The sequence below is a fragment of the Guyanagaster necrorhizus genome (genome assembly GCF_019112545.1).
Source record: "Guyanagaster necrorhizus MCA 3950 unplaced genomic scaffold BT62scaffold_31, whole genome shotgun sequence".
In the NCBI taxonomy this organism is placed as follows: Eukaryota; Fungi; Basidiomycota; class Agaricomycetes; order Agaricales; family Physalacriaceae; genus Guyanagaster; species Guyanagaster necrorhizus.
In genome coordinates, this window is record NW_025064910.1 from 244,816 (window position 1) to 258,957 (window position 14,142).

Consider the following 14,142-nt stretch of genomic DNA (forward strand, 5'->3'; position numbering starts at 1 on the left):
CTTCGAGTTCTCGACGGTCAAGAGGATCCCCTAGCTACAGATGTGCCGGACGAAGCTTCGGAGACTGATAGTTTAGCTAGCCCGATGTTCCTGGCCAAGGTACCAAGCTCCGATAAGCTTGAACATGAACCGTGCTTCGTGCCCGTTATGCGTATCGACCACATCCTATCGAACGTCCCAGAAATAGCTGATCCATCGCAGCTATGTGGAGATCTGGATCTTTTTCAAGAGTAAGCAATCCTCTCTAATTGTTGCGTATTTTCTCCTGAATTGTTCTTTTTCTTTTCAGAATCGTGCACGAGTATCAGCTTGCCCGCTGCGGATCGGTCCTTTTCGACCCGCTAGAGGATCCACCGATTGACGACACGCCTGTCCGTGACAACGTTTCATCGGTTTATACTGTATATACTGTAGGGTCGGCGGAATCTCGCGCGAGCTCGACGGAAGATTTGAGCTCTGATTCTCCGGACTCCCACGAACTGCACTCATTGTCAGAGCAGTCTCCCCAGGTGCCGGTGCCGGTGCCTACTCGGAAAGGTAAGTATCTAAGTGTCTCGACCGCAGCCTCCATTGAATTTTGCTTCTAGGTAAATTGAGAGTCAGGTCGTTCCTCCAAAAGGCGATCACGAATCTTGTCGAGGTCTTCAAGCGGCCCAAGGTTTCTCGCAAGTTGTGATTTGGTCTGCGGGATAGACCCAGCACCTCACTTTCGTTTTATTATATACATTATTTTGTATCGCTAATCCTATTGTACAACTCACTCTCTGGTATGGTACCGCGGCTTCTTTTCGCATAACTACTAGTATTGCAATATATGAAGGGAGGGGAGAATCTACCAGAAGTCAAGTTATAAGCTGTCCTCAATTGCCCATAGTCCGACGCACAGAGGACCCAAAATCCACGTCCGCATCCTAGTCGCCAGATCTGGCCACGACGGTCTTTCTTTAGTGCCTTCTCATGCTACTGGATGAATAACGGCTGTTCTTTCGGTTGATCTCGCTGTACTGATGACAATTCGCAGACATCGTAAGCTAATGGTTGGCGCTGAGGTATCTGGATCTCGTTGGTGATAGATGATTTGAAAAAAAACGGTTTTTAGCTGATGGCGCTTATTAGACCAACCTTGCCAGACGTGTTGGCCCCCGGGCCTTTGCAGCGATAAATTGGCAACCACGCCATGGCCGGCCCTCGGCACTTCCCTCATCTTATCATTATATCGCGAGTCGCCGTATCGAAATCATGGTCTGTGATACCCATTTTTCTTAGTCACTAGTGGTCTCGAAAAAACATATCCAACGATGACACGTTCATTTGCGTCGAGAATCGCCCTGAAAAGCTGCTGTTGATCAATAGGACATTCCTGTCTCTGCTGTACAAACTGTGACTACGAAAGTAATATTACACGTAGTGTCTCCGTTTTTAGTTGTTGTCGTGAGAAATCGAACATGTAAACGTACCAGTAAATCAGAGTCCCATTGTATGCGCTGATGTTGGAGACTGGCCAATGGTCGGGGACATAAACGTGGTTTGCTCTTACCCTCAGTTTTGTCTTTGCTGCATACCGACATCTCAGTAGAACTGGATTTCGCGGGTTGCGATCTTAGACGTAGGAAAATTAATGCTAGGAACTACTTTGGTGACTGTATGTATCCCTGGATGACTATATGCGCCTGGTTTCGCTCTTCTTTGTCTAAGGCTACATCATTCGTCGGATGTTTTTTATGTGCGGCGTCGAAGCAACAATAGCGACCATGGGGCCTATCTTCCTGTCCAATTTTAACGGATACTAGAGGAAGACATGCCACTCCAAGTGAAGTTCGGACGCTTGATGGCAATCTTGATACTAGCCGACTCCTCATGCCAGCGCTCGAGCGTACTCAGGGGGCTGCGTTTTAAACATCATCGGCACTATTCATGGCAGCCGATACTTAATTTCTCTAGTACGATGCATGTGAATTTTCCCAATGTTTTTGTCTTTGCTTATACAATGCAGACATCATCATCAAAAACTTATCAGTATTCCAGAATAACATGAACATTGGCTGATTTTGTGCTTGCTGGAAAATATTCTGCCAAACCTCTGAGAAGTCGAGAGACACCGCTAAATCGGTAGGTGTAGCTTCATCGCGTTTTATGCATCGTTACTCATTATCAAGCTAAAATACATTGGAGTTCCTCTCGCTGGGTCCATCGGGTTTACGGCTTATTCTATCGTGAGGGAGGAGGCCAAAATATGGAGAGAGAACCGGTGAAGGTGTGAGGTCACTTTCTGCTTTTGCTCTCCAAAATGAGATGCTGACCTGTTTGTCGGTGCAGGTTGCGGAAGCAAAGATTTATTAGTGAATCAAGGCACCGATTAAGCGTCGCGATCATCCTCTTTAGATTGGGCTATTCGCAAAAGCCTACAATATATGATTTTCGATAATATCCACCTCTAGCATATCGTTCTCCTCCAAGAGTGGCAGTTTTCCCTTCACCCACTCTCTAGAGTACGGTCCTCTCCATGGACTGAAGTCTGTAGGGTGCAGTCTGAATGCAACCTTCAAAAGACGAAACGATGACATTTCTGGACGAGCGAGAGCTTGGTCAAGGCTGGACCATTGCACTGCCCAGTCTTCGTCTTCCCAGTTCTCATGTTCTCCCTCATGGTTATATGGGGGTATGATTGTCAGTGTCAGCGTCTCCAGTCTGACGGGATCTGTCGCGCCAGAGATAGAATGTACCAACCACCTCATGACCCTGATATGCCAATCGCAGTACAGATCGCATTTCATCTCGACATGGAGAGTTGACATGGTCAGAGGGAGCGTCGGGTGAGCTGGCCACCTTGACCACGAACCGGGCGTATAAGCTTCAGCTCGGTCAGCAGGCATTGGCTGTATCGAACAACACTGCTCACCTCCGTAACGGAAACGAATGTCAAAGCTCTTCCAAGAGCTTGGTGCCGCACGGATGAAGGTGCATATGGATGGAAGATATTCAGCCGAGGGATAGTAAATGCGGAGCTCACGGAGAGAGTCGACATAGGTTGATCGTAGGTCTCCCCGGTGAAAGAGTGATTCGACGATAGATTCATTGAAGAATGTCCCATATAACGATATCCTCTTGATCGTCGGAAATTCGAAAGACTCGGAACTCAGGTCTTCCGATATGCTGTGACAGCTAAAAAACACGTTTTTCAAATCGAGATCTGTCAGTCCGGGCAGATGGGAGATAAGGGAGTGGAGGTGCGATGGGTCTTGAAAAAAGATGAGTATAAGAGAAAGGGAGGCTAGGTTTGGTAGAGAGGAAAGGAATGAGGTAATGGAAGATACTGGTAGGTCTTGCACATCATGGGCGACGCTTTGGAGCTTTACTTCCTTTATGTATTCGACAACCCTCCCCCAAGTTCGGCATGATACACCGGTCCAGAGTAGAGGGGATTTTGCCACTCAATATCAGTGTTCGGACATTGTTATGGATGAAGACGGGAAAGAGGTGTGCACCAAGCGGTGCAGATGATTGGACAATATCTTCCGGACGTGAAAAGTACGTCCTCCAATGCACTCGCCTCCTTCACGCAGGCGTAAAAAATCTGGATTTGCGTTTTCTGGCTCATCGATGGTTGGTCAGCTGAGAAAGAACTAGTACTACTCGTGAGAGTTCCCGGCCACTGGACAATATGCCCGGAGAAGGCGAGGCGCTGGAGGAGGGGAGCAGACGTAAGAGGTGCGTGTGGGTAAGACTATGGCTGTGAATCATCAAATAGAGAGAGAGAGAGAGAGAGAGAGAGAGAGAGAGAGCGTAACAGCGGTAAATGACTGGAGAAGTCTTGAAGGACTGATGCTGGTCCGCAGATGGTGAGGGTTCACATGAGACCACCGACGTGAATGGAGAACAATGCCCTCTGAAACAGCATCTCCATCATCTCTGGTACAAAGATGCTTTCGCTCGGTATCATAGGGATGGATCATGGCAATGTAGATTCGAAGTGGTGAACTCCTGGACAGGGAGAGCAGATTTCTGAAGTAGACGGCGTTTACCGGGTAGGCAATCTGAAAGACACTTGCTCGTGACGGATACGTCTGTCCACAGGGAAGGAAGGGAAGGAACGAGAAAGGTCTCTCCAGGTGACAAATATAACCGAGCAGCCAAGATACGGCCGTCAAGTCAAGTCAAGTCTGGAGCTGTACTTTTGTAGCAATAGACAACTGAAAGATATGTAGCTAAGACATCGTTCGGAAGACGTCGAACGGGTGCAAACATGGATTTGTGATTTTTGAGATCCTGCACGGGTAAGATCTTGTTCGTACTGGGAGACGGGCGATGTGCGATGCGGATGAGGCTCGTCAATGGCGGGCAACGCGAGGCGACATATATGTTCCATTACTGAGGCCAACGTCAGAACTGCCCCGTGCGGAGGAACGTCACAGCATCGACGCACATGATACGTGGCCCTACAGCCGTATTCGTAATCGAGGAATTCCTCAGAACAGTATATGAGATATACTGGGGGCGGGTGATAGCGGAGACAAGACGAGCTGTCCGATTCCATTGATAACACAGACTGTCGAGGGCCGCCAGTAAACTCAATAGCTGTAGAAGTCGTCAGAATGAAGAAGCATCTCCTCCCGAGAAAGGCATACGTACCTGTGTGAAAAATTTCAGAATTCTGTGGGGACCGCGACGGCTAGAGGTAACGAGTAAGGTGGGATCCAGGACGCACGTGTTGGGTTAGCCCATTTGCTTGCTATTCCCGTCTCCTTCTCCTATGAAGCCGCAGAACAATAGATAGGAGTATGCACGCACAAGCTTTTTGGGTATTCATAATTCACACTGATGGCAGATTACCCTTGGAGTGATGCGCTCCGAAGATTATAGAACACCATCCTCGTGCAGTCAGCCAAGAACTGAGGGGGAAAGAAGGAATCCACAACCATGGCTGAAGAGCCCGCTTTCCCCAGCCTCTCGTAGGCAGATGGATATATGTCGGTTCTGCGGCATTATTAACTATCTGTCGCAGGATCACCTCCATTTCAGATCTTCGGTTAGTCCTTGGAAACATCCGGCTTCCGCCAAGACCCTCTGTTCCTTCGTCACGTCTGGGCGACCCAATAATTCCATGACTCTGTCCCAAAATGGCATCGAAAGAGTCCCGAAAAGCGCGTCCCAGAAATTCTGGTTTAAATACACCTGATTCCGAAAACGAAATAGTGCTCCATTCAAGTACCTATCTGCATTGCCTTGAAAATATTTGACCTGATTGACCCGCTCTCGAAAATTTGATGGACAGAAATAAGCGGTCAGAGAGGGAAGCCGCATCTTGAACAGAAGACAACTAGTCAAAATAATTATTAAGCTTAGAGGACAGAGTACCCCCCGCCATCGAATATGACGCCTGCCAACTCCTCAAGCCAGTTAGGCAGGAACTCGCCAAAAAAAGCATCACTCACTGCTCGGATTTGCCGAAAAAGTTATAGACTTTTTTGGCGAAGAAAAGTCCGTTGCTGGGGGAAAAGGAAAGAGGAGGAGGAGAAAGTCAGACAAAAACCCACAAACGTTATTTTCCAGTGTCGCGAAGCTGAGGTCAAAGACGGTGGAGGAAGTCTGATGCCCAGACCCGGAGGCCTGCTTATATCCCCTCGTTACTTCATCCACCACCACATGCTAGGGGCCTGGCCTCATGCTAGGTCACGTCATGACATCGTTCTTGGATACAGGAAGGCGTGCGGGAGGAAGATAGGGCGATGGAAATTAGGCTTCCTGAATACGGGATCACCGTTAGCATTGGTAAGAGGTCAACACGAAACCCAAAGTTGGACGGTTAGACCAAGAGCAGCAGCAAAGCATCGTGTCTTTTTCATTCTGAGCATTCTCTCAAGTCCAATAGAAAAATTAGAAACTCTTCCGACGTCAGTCTAAACTCACAAATATGGGATCCCTGCGGAGAGAGAGTACAATGGGCGACAGACAAGCAGCTAGTGATTCATTTCAAACGTCATCTTGATATTCGAAACCGAATAGAATACACAATCCGCAATGAAAACGACTCGTCAGAGATGTGTGGGTGAGGATAAGAAAGTCTGTCAAGATCCCAAAAAGAATGGAAGCAACTACTCCCCCCTCAGCGGACTCGGCCTCTTAGGCTGGGCAGCTCCAGGCGGCAGTGGAGGCAAGGGAGTGATAGCTCTAAATGGATCCTCCTCGATACTCGGCTCGAGAGAATGCCCACTCGCCTCACGTGGAGGCGGCCACACCTCTTCGTGGAAAATGCTCCCCGAATCACCCCGGACTGGCGAGGTATCGGAGTACATCGACGGTTCGGACAGCAGGAAAGAAGAATGAGAGACAGATTGAGGTGCCGACGCTGGCGTGTCCGGTTGATCCCTGTACCTCGTCGTATCCTCAAACTCGTCATCCAGCAAGCCAACGGTTCCAGCACCCTTGCCCTCCCGCCTGATCCACTTGATGGTCTCCATGAACCCGATGCGCCATTTCTGGGCGCGTTTGTACACGAAGATGGCAGCGAGGGCGAGGGCAGCAAGGATGACAGCGGTGGTGGTGATGCCGGCAATGAGTGCAGTACGGTTGATGCTGCTTGGGCCTGAGTCGGAGTTGGAAGTGGCGAGAGCCGTAGGCATGTTGGTGGTATATGTAGTGAGCTGGCCGGAAATGGAGGTCACGATCGTAGTGAGAGACGTCGTGCTCAAGTTGGACGATGTCGCGGTGAAGGACGGCGAAGGGGTGGTTGTCTGTGTTTCAGAGGTGGTGGACACTACTGAGGACGTCGTTGATGTGGACAGGACAGACGTCGTCGAGGTAACAGTAGCAGTCGTGGACGATGTGGACGGCGTCACGGATGTTATAGAGAACGTCGAGCTCGATGTCGGCGTTGACGTTGCGACAGCAAAGGAGGTACTGCTGCTACTACTGGTTGTTATGATTGACGTCGATGACGTGGAGGATATCGTCGAGGTGTCACTCGTGGATGCCGCATCGCTCGTAGTCGTTGGCGTTATCGACGACCCGCCACTTGATCCCGACCCCGCCGCACTCAAAACCACTCCAGCGCTATCCGTAACCGACACCTATCCTTCGCCCGTAGAAGTTGCCTATATTTCATCAGCGCAATCCATTGGGTGTCTTTTCATCAGGACATACGGAGGTGGGCTGGCTGGTGCCGGATTCGCTCGCAGGTCCCTGACGAGGGCGCAGTTGGCGCTTAAGAGCCATTAAAGTCGCATTGAAGGATCGAGATAGGCATGCACTACGGTAGCAAGGAGAGAAACAAGTGGAAGAAGGAACAAACAACGAAAACGAGGCTCGTCGGATCGACTGTCACACGGCATTTGCCGCAGTGTCGCGACACTCGGATTTTGTCTTTACTCCAAATGACGACAAGCCGAGAAGGGTCGGGGAATGTCTGAAAAGCAAGAAGAGAAGCAATCATTCAAACATTGTACATTGCAAGACAACAGACGACGGGTGCAGAAGCAGAGGCAACGATAATTTGATAATTCGAGTCCGTTCCATTCGAAGACGAAGCACCCACCATGAACAGGAGAAATACACCATGGTAAGCAGTACGCCAATCTCTCGTGTACAAAGACGCTATGTCGTCCTGTTTCGAAATCCGGATGTTAGTAAAAAAAGACTATATGCAAGTAGATTGGCCATCTTGGGATGGTTGATACCATCTATTCGGTATAGGCAAGTTTGATTGAAAGACAGGTCCTAATATATAGTCTAAAGTAAAAAACTGAGCAGAGAATCGTGACAAGTACTTGGAGACTTACTGATACCCGAACATAGTACTCTGACCATTAAGATGCGACTTTTATTGCCGCCAGGATTTCATAGCGTCAAAAAGCAGAACGTAGCGCTGGACCAAGACAGAAATGGAGACCTATTCGTTATCAACAGCACGCTATTGGCATTGACAAAGATTGATGAACAGGTACGCCCACCTTTTCAATGGATGTCGGACTTTGACAGTGATGGCAAAAGGGAACACGGGATTTGTTTGTTGCCGCCGTGGGCCAAACAACTCTTCTCCATCGACCACGACGACCTCAACCCTTTTTGTGTATGCTTCTCTCAGGACGACACCTTATTGTATGAAATAAAGTGTGGCTTATCAGTGAACCTGAACCACTGACAGGATGGAGGAAAGATAGTACTTCCTTGATGAAAAAGGGGCAATGAATTTCAATTTCGAAACAAACAAAATCACGTGGTCGTGGTCAACGGCGCGATAAAGACGCGTCTTAGGCACACCTGACCTGCTTGGCCGCACCGTGTGTATTCTACACAATAAAAATCTATTTGCGATACTGACACACTATGTTGTGATATTATGACAGCGCCTTCATCCTCGCCTCGATCTCCCATACATCGACCACAGACCTCAAAATCGCATCTTCTATTCCCGAGCAGGAATCACGATGGTCCACCCAAGTAGTCGAATCATATCCGCACCGACATCCGGAACAAACGAGTCTGCCGTCTTGGCTCGGAGCCCAAGGTCCTATGTCGTCCTCGCGCGACGGAGACGAGAACGCGAACGCGAACGTCTTGATGATAGCAAACGTTGGATCCTTGTTCGTGCGCGAAGTTGTCATGAGGAATGTCTCCTTCTGCGAGTCCGTAAGCGATATGGGATTTGGTTCCGCGAGCGAAGGGGTGGGTGGTCCGAGAACGCCATTGATGCTTGAAAAGGTATTAGAATGCCAGCGCCAGTTAGGACAGTGCTAACGTACAGAGACCGTCCAAAGGCCTCCTGGAACGGAAGAATTTCGCGGATGGCGAGGATCGTCTGGAACGGGTAGAAGAAATGCCACTTGCACCCCCCTGGGCCGTACATTCCACAGAGACAAGGGCGCGACGTGTGTCTGGTGATTTGTTTGGGATATGAGGCGTCTGGTCTTGATTCTTCTTCGTACGGAATAGGCTGTGTCGAGGTAAGAGGCGGGATGGGTGCCAGAATCTCCTTGACGATTCGGGTCTTGATTCGGGCGCTCTTTGGATAATTCCTGAGTCTGTTCATAGAGAACACGAGGAAAGGTGGAAGCTGTGATGAACAGAAAAGGTCGGCTTTAAAAGGAAAGAAGCCATCATGCATCATGTTGACCTTGAATTTGAGACAGTGCTCTCAAAAATGGTGATCCGAACAAAAACAGTCGACTTCATTGGTATTAGGGTGGTAGAACAGTGATCAAGTGATGTCCATAATGACGATACTCTGCTGGGAGTGTAGGGGAACAGTAACATATTCACACAGCAAAAAAGATCCAATTCAAAGCTCAGCACTATGACAATCCTAGAAAAGTTCTCTGTATCAGAGACGTATCGCGAAAACACCTACAAGAACACGTACCAATAACTCCACACACGGCTCTTGCCCCAGAATTTCCAGTCGTCAACGACAGGTTCGTTCCGCCCTTCCCTAGATCATCTGTCCCCGCATGAACGACCATGGAACGTCTAGGAAATCAAGTCAATACCTTCATAAAAACCTCACGGAAAGAAAACGTACCCGATAATGCTCAGTGGCCCATTCAGCGAAATAATCTCATCAGTAATACCCAGCACCGCAACACCGCTCGCATCTGATTGGATATTTCTGAGATCGCCTACGTGCCTTTTGGTTATGGGATCGGTGGGACCACCGTGCGTGGTGTTGAATGGGTTATAATGTTCTCCCGCTGATGTGCAGCCGTCTGTGAGGTTCCCGGAGGTGCTACGGGGTGGTTGGAACGATGAAGGCAAAAGAAATGCTGGACGTACTGGACATGGAAACCTCGTAAGGCTGAGGGATCTAGCCCTACAATGCGTCCCGTTACATGAACGGGTCCATCATAGCTGGACTGCTGGAATATGACGATGCCGTTGACTGGACTTGGTCCGCTTAAGATGACGACGACCTTCATATGTTTAAAGTCGGCATTGGAAAGAGAAATCGTTGATAGAAATGGGTACCTCTGAGACAAAGCATCTCGAGACCAGACGGGAAGGATGACGGTAAGCGCGAGGAGTAGTAAATTAAACATCGTGGCAGGAGGATGGAATGCATAATAGGTTGTTCAGAAGCAGCATCAGTTTACTTTAATGCCTCATGCGTGAGAATTGCGATTATGACATTTTGACTCGTGATCCCTATTAGGCCATCGTAAAGGCGGATTCCAAGGGTAGGGAGCGTTTTCGCAGGCCTCTGTGTGACTCTCGGGGTTGTCACAAACTCTGTCGACACAGAGATACAGAGCTCCGCTCATCCATGAAGAGGGATTGCCAGTGCCATCTCTGTCTCAGTGCCAAGTCTCGGCTGATGCTGATTCATGAGAGACATCGGCACCAGGTGTCTCTTCTTCATTCCCACTTTCATCCCGCATCCCTAAGCTTCGAGGCTTTGCCTCCTCCTTCACCTTATTACTGGGCCGTCATTGTACAAGTCACCGAGTTTTTTGTCCTTGACATTTGTCCCTCAAATCTATTGATCTCATTCATAACCTCCAATCCATCGACCGATATTGAATGTGTCACTGCCTTGGCAAAACATTGCAAAGACCTTGTCGAGGAATGTGTTAGAGGTACCATCAATATCCTTGACTTTGTGGACAGACTTCACCAGCTTGGCATTTCATCTGAGGCTGCCAGAAATTACATCAGACTTCTGCAGGAGCAGATTAAGCAAGCTGGCCCATGAAGCTTGACTGTTGCCTCCTCTAACATACAAGATGGTGGCAATGAGGACATTGGTGCATCAGACCACAGGGAGGCCACTCCACCAGACTTGTCTCAGGCCAAGATCAAGGAGTTTTGACAAAAGTGAGTTGAGAAATCCAAGGCTGCTGCTGAACAGTGTCAAGAAACCAGATCTTGGACAGTTGAAGAAGCTGTTTGGGTGATGCTTCATTCAAAGCTCCAATTCATTCATCAGGTGTCTAGTATGAATGATCCCCAGAGCTCTATCACTACAGTTCTTGCTGGCATTCTGGGGCTTGGCAACACTGTCTCACCAAAGACAGCTTCTATTTCTCCAATGATCCTTGCCTAAGCACCTCACCTCACATCCATTGTTGCCACTGGCATCTCAGATCCTCATCTTGCTGAGTCATTCTGACTTAGACAAGTTTATGCAACTGAAAAGTCATTTGACAACCTCATTGCAGTTCTTCAAGCCCAGTCTCTGTCTGAACCTATTGCTTGGCCATTCTGGTGACTCATCATTCAGGACCAGTATGTTGACTTTTCAAAACTTTTTGCTTCAATAGACTGAGGATATGATCACAATGAGGCAAAAGAGCTTATAGTGGGATATGCTATTATCAGGAAGGACATTTCATCTGCCAAGAAGTCTCTCAGGTCAGAATCTGACTGGTGCAGAGTGTATGATACCTGGGCTAGAGGTGTTCAGGTTCTCTATCCACACTGTGAGGCTGAACTCAAAGTTTACTGAGAATATGTGGTTGAAGTTTTTTGGACTGCATCTTATGACTCCACAGTTGCCATTCATATTGATGAAGAAGTTTGGCTGTGATATGCTAAGTCCCCTTTTCATATGGATGTCTGGAGTGAACTACAAATTCCCATTCTTACTCAGGTCTTTCACTCTCCTTCAACTTCTTCAAGCACAAAACAATTTTTGTCTGCTTCACTTTCTGCTGCAAAAAGGTCAACAGTTCCATATGAAAACTGGAACCTGGGTTTCTGCCAAGACCCATGTCCTAATCACCATAGGTATGGTATCTGTAGTGAATGTGGATCAGGACACCAAGCTAGAGATATTGTTGAATGTGCCAACCTCCTCCAATCAAAAAGGAGACTTAGATTTGGAAGAGATAATAGTGAAGATAGCAGCAGCAGCAGGGCCTAGGTCTTTAAGGCCTCAAAAGCACAAATGTGAGGATCAGAGTATTGGTCCACATTTTAGGCATGGCTATGTCTGATTGAATACTTCCACATCATCTATATCTATATCTCCTGCTGCTCAATCTACTGAGTTGGCTGATCTTCTACCTTCTCCTCCTTCATATCTACTCAATGATCCATCCTTGCAGGCTACACTACATGCTTTAAAGGATTTTATTGTAGTTGACACACTATTCAATGTCAATCGCTTGGAGAATATCCTTTGTTTTCATCCAAATGAACTCTTTGTCTCCTCAGTCATTCATGGTCTTTGGAATGGATTCTGGCCTCTCAACTTTGGTGAATGGAAAGACTCTCTCCATGACAAGATTGAGAATTATGCCACTGACCCTCAAGATATCAATGAAATATGAGCATTTCATGATTATGAGATCACAGCCAGATGTTGGTCACTATCTCTACTAGATGGATTTACACTCCTACCAGGTATGAAAGTATCACCTATGTTTGTGGTCTGGCAGAATAGAAAACTCCATGTTGTAACAGATCATACTTTCTCTGGTTTAAATGCAGGAATCTCCACTAGCAAGGTAAAGGTCAAATATGATGATATGCATCTATTTGGTGAGGCTCTTCACAGTGCAAAATTACAACATTTTAATGCCAATTTCACTCTGTATAAAAGTGATGTCACCAAGGCCTTTTTGAATTTATCAGTGCATTCTCTATAGCAAATTTGTCAAGTGGTCCTTATTGACAACCAATATCATATCATTAGACAGCTCATCTTTGAGAGCTGAGCTTCACTCAGAATTTGGTGCTTGGTCTCAGCCTTGTTGTGCTGGGTTGGAATTCATCATCTTGACATCACTGACCTCCATGTTTATATAGATGACTTCTTCAGCTGAGATTTCACTAATCACCAAGTTTTCTATTGAGGTCAGTGATGACCAGCACAGCAAGTATAACTTTTGATATTTTAGAAATATATCTCCTGTCCCTTTGATGATCTAAAACAGTTGCATGGTCAGACTCTCAAAATCATTAGCTTCTGAATTGATGTCAACCAGGGAAGTATTTCCTTTACACAGCAGTCAGTTATCAATGCCAAATCTGAAATCAACTCATTTCTTTCAACATTTGGAAGAGCACCTATTCTACAGAAATGGCAGCATTTAGATGAATACCTGAACTGGGTTTTGAATGTTCTATCATGAGGCTGATCTATCCTTTTTTCTTCATATAGAAAGATAGCTGGAAAGACTCACTCTTTCACAAAGATCTTCATCAATGCTGCAGTTAGAGAGGATCTCTCTTGGTTTTCATCTATTCTGTCAGATTCTGTAGGTGTTCATTTTGTTGACTCAGCTCTCTGGGCTAACTCAGAAGCTGATATAATATTTTGGATGGATGCTAGCTTAAAAAACACATTATCATTCATTTTTGCAGAAAATAGTTTTATATATCAGCTCCATCTACCATCTAAAGATATGATTGACATCTTCTTTCTCAAACTTGTTGCTATTCTTTCAGCCATCTATTATGCAGTATCTCTATCCAAACCCCCTTGTCACTTTTTACTTTTCACTGATAGCCTTGATTCTATCACTGCATTTGATTCTCTATCAGTATCAGAACCTCTTTATAATAGACTCTTACTTGGAGCTGCAGGCCTGATACTCTATTTAGAAATTGATATTCATATTTGATATATTGACAGAAAAGATAATATTCAGGCTGATATGCTTTTCTAACTCCTTTTGGATGAATATCATCATAAATTCTCTGCTGACCATATTCATACTTTCACTCCACCAAGAGACCTACTGCCAGCATGATGGAGACAATCTTTCTAACTGCACTAGGCAAGCATGCCTCTTACATTGCTTGCCCAGCTTTCTCTCTTTCTCTTCTTGATGAATGTGTTCTGTTTCTCCAAGCTCATGTGATTGAGCTCAGAGCAGCAAAGAGTTATGCAACAGGAGCACATGATTACATATGGTTTTGTATTACTCATACACTGCTGCTTGGACTGACATCACTTACTCTCAGCAGATACATCACCTATATATCCCAGTTCATCTCATCTGGCCCAAAATACTTGACTGGAGTCTATCACTTTTTAAAAGACCTCTTGTTGGATTAGCAAGCAGAAGCTCTATTGTATCCCACTGGCTGAGCTTGATACTCCTTTATATCAGAATGAACTATATATATTGAATACAGTCTGTTGAGCACTCTCACCATGTTTCTGCTTATTGCTATGCTGTGTAAGAGTGAGTATCTACTTATATT

The 14,142-nt window shown here is 46.7% G+C and overlaps 8 protein-coding genes across 8 annotated transcripts in view; 4 read left to right on the forward strand and 4 right to left on the reverse strand.

Moving 5' to 3' along the window:
* The window catches only part of BT62DRAFT_936268 (uncharacterized protein), a 6,130-nt gene extending 5,348 nt beyond the window's left edge, over window positions 1-782 (forward strand). The window contains exons 3-4 of the mRNA XM_043187096.1: window positions 290-537; window positions 588-782. Coding sequence (XP_043035675.1) covers window positions 290-537; window positions 588-676 — 337 coding nt within the window. The 3' untranslated portion in view covers window positions 677-782. The remainder of the gene's footprint in view (window positions 1-289; window positions 538-587) is intronic.
* Window positions 783-2,402: 1,620 nt separating this feature from the next.
* BT62DRAFT_1010712 (uncharacterized protein) lies at window positions 2,403-5,124 on the reverse strand (the record flags this gene model as incomplete). Its single annotated transcript, XM_043177678.1, has 7 exons — window positions 2,403-2,851; window positions 2,900-3,162; window positions 3,522-3,724; window positions 4,244-4,575; window positions 4,630-4,669; window positions 4,866-4,974; window positions 5,009-5,124. The coding sequence occupies 7 exons, from the start codon at window positions 5,122-5,124 to the stop codon at window positions 2,403-2,405; spliced, it is 1,512 nt and encodes a 503-aa protein (XP_043035676.1).
* Window positions 5,125-6,092: 968 nt separating this feature from the next.
* Window positions 6,093-6,620, reverse strand: BT62DRAFT_1010713 (uncharacterized protein; the record flags this gene model as incomplete). Its single annotated transcript, XM_043177679.1, has 1 exon — window positions 6,093-6,620. One exon carries the CDS (start codon window positions 6,618-6,620, stop codon window positions 6,093-6,095), a length of 528 nt encoding a protein of 175 aa, XP_043035677.1.
* Window positions 6,621-6,651: 31 nt separating this feature from the next.
* BT62DRAFT_1079502 (uncharacterized protein) lies at window positions 6,652-7,603 on the forward strand (the record flags this gene model as incomplete). Its single annotated transcript, XM_043179499.1, has 2 exons — window positions 6,652-7,403; window positions 7,558-7,603. The coding sequence occupies one exon, from the start codon at window positions 6,652-6,654 to the stop codon at window positions 7,213-7,215; it is 564 nt and encodes a 187-aa protein (XP_043035678.1). The 3' UTR covers window positions 7,216-7,403; window positions 7,558-7,603.
* A 172-nt stretch (window positions 7,604-7,775) lies between these two features.
* On the forward strand, window positions 7,776-8,098 carry BT62DRAFT_936274 (uncharacterized protein; the record flags this gene model as incomplete). Its single annotated transcript, XM_043187097.1, has 3 exons — window positions 7,776-7,936; window positions 7,987-8,013; window positions 8,081-8,098. Coding segments are annotated over exons 1-3 (174 nt in total), but the record flags the coding sequence as incomplete, so codon positions are not given.
* A 200-nt stretch (window positions 8,099-8,298) lies between these two features.
* On the reverse strand, window positions 8,299-9,044 carry BT62DRAFT_936275 (uncharacterized protein). Its single transcript, XM_043187098.1, has 2 exons — window positions 8,739-9,044; window positions 8,299-8,688 (listed from the first exon to the last, which is right to left on the reverse strand). The coding sequence occupies exons 1-2, from the start codon at window positions 8,840-8,842 to the stop codon at window positions 8,334-8,336; spliced, it is 459 nt and encodes a 152-aa protein (XP_043035680.1). The 5' UTR covers window positions 8,843-9,044; the 3' UTR covers window positions 8,299-8,333.
* Window positions 9,045-9,287: 243 nt separating this feature from the next.
* Window positions 9,288-9,908, reverse strand: BT62DRAFT_906708 (Cu/Zn superoxide dismutase; the record flags this gene model as incomplete). Its single annotated transcript, XM_043183647.1, has 3 exons — window positions 9,288-9,462; window positions 9,515-9,718; window positions 9,766-9,908. The coding sequence occupies 3 exons, from the start codon at window positions 9,906-9,908 to the stop codon at window positions 9,288-9,290; spliced, it is 522 nt and encodes a 173-aa protein (XP_043035681.1).
* A 3,180-nt stretch (window positions 9,909-13,088) lies between these two features.
* On the forward strand, window positions 13,089-13,556 carry BT62DRAFT_906496 (uncharacterized protein; the record flags this gene model as incomplete). The annotated part of the gene is made up of 1 exon (XM_043183640.1): window positions 13,089-13,556. A coding segment is annotated over one exon (468 nt), but the record flags the coding sequence as incomplete, so codon positions are not given.
* Between the last annotated feature and the right edge of the window lie 586 nt (window positions 13,557-14,142).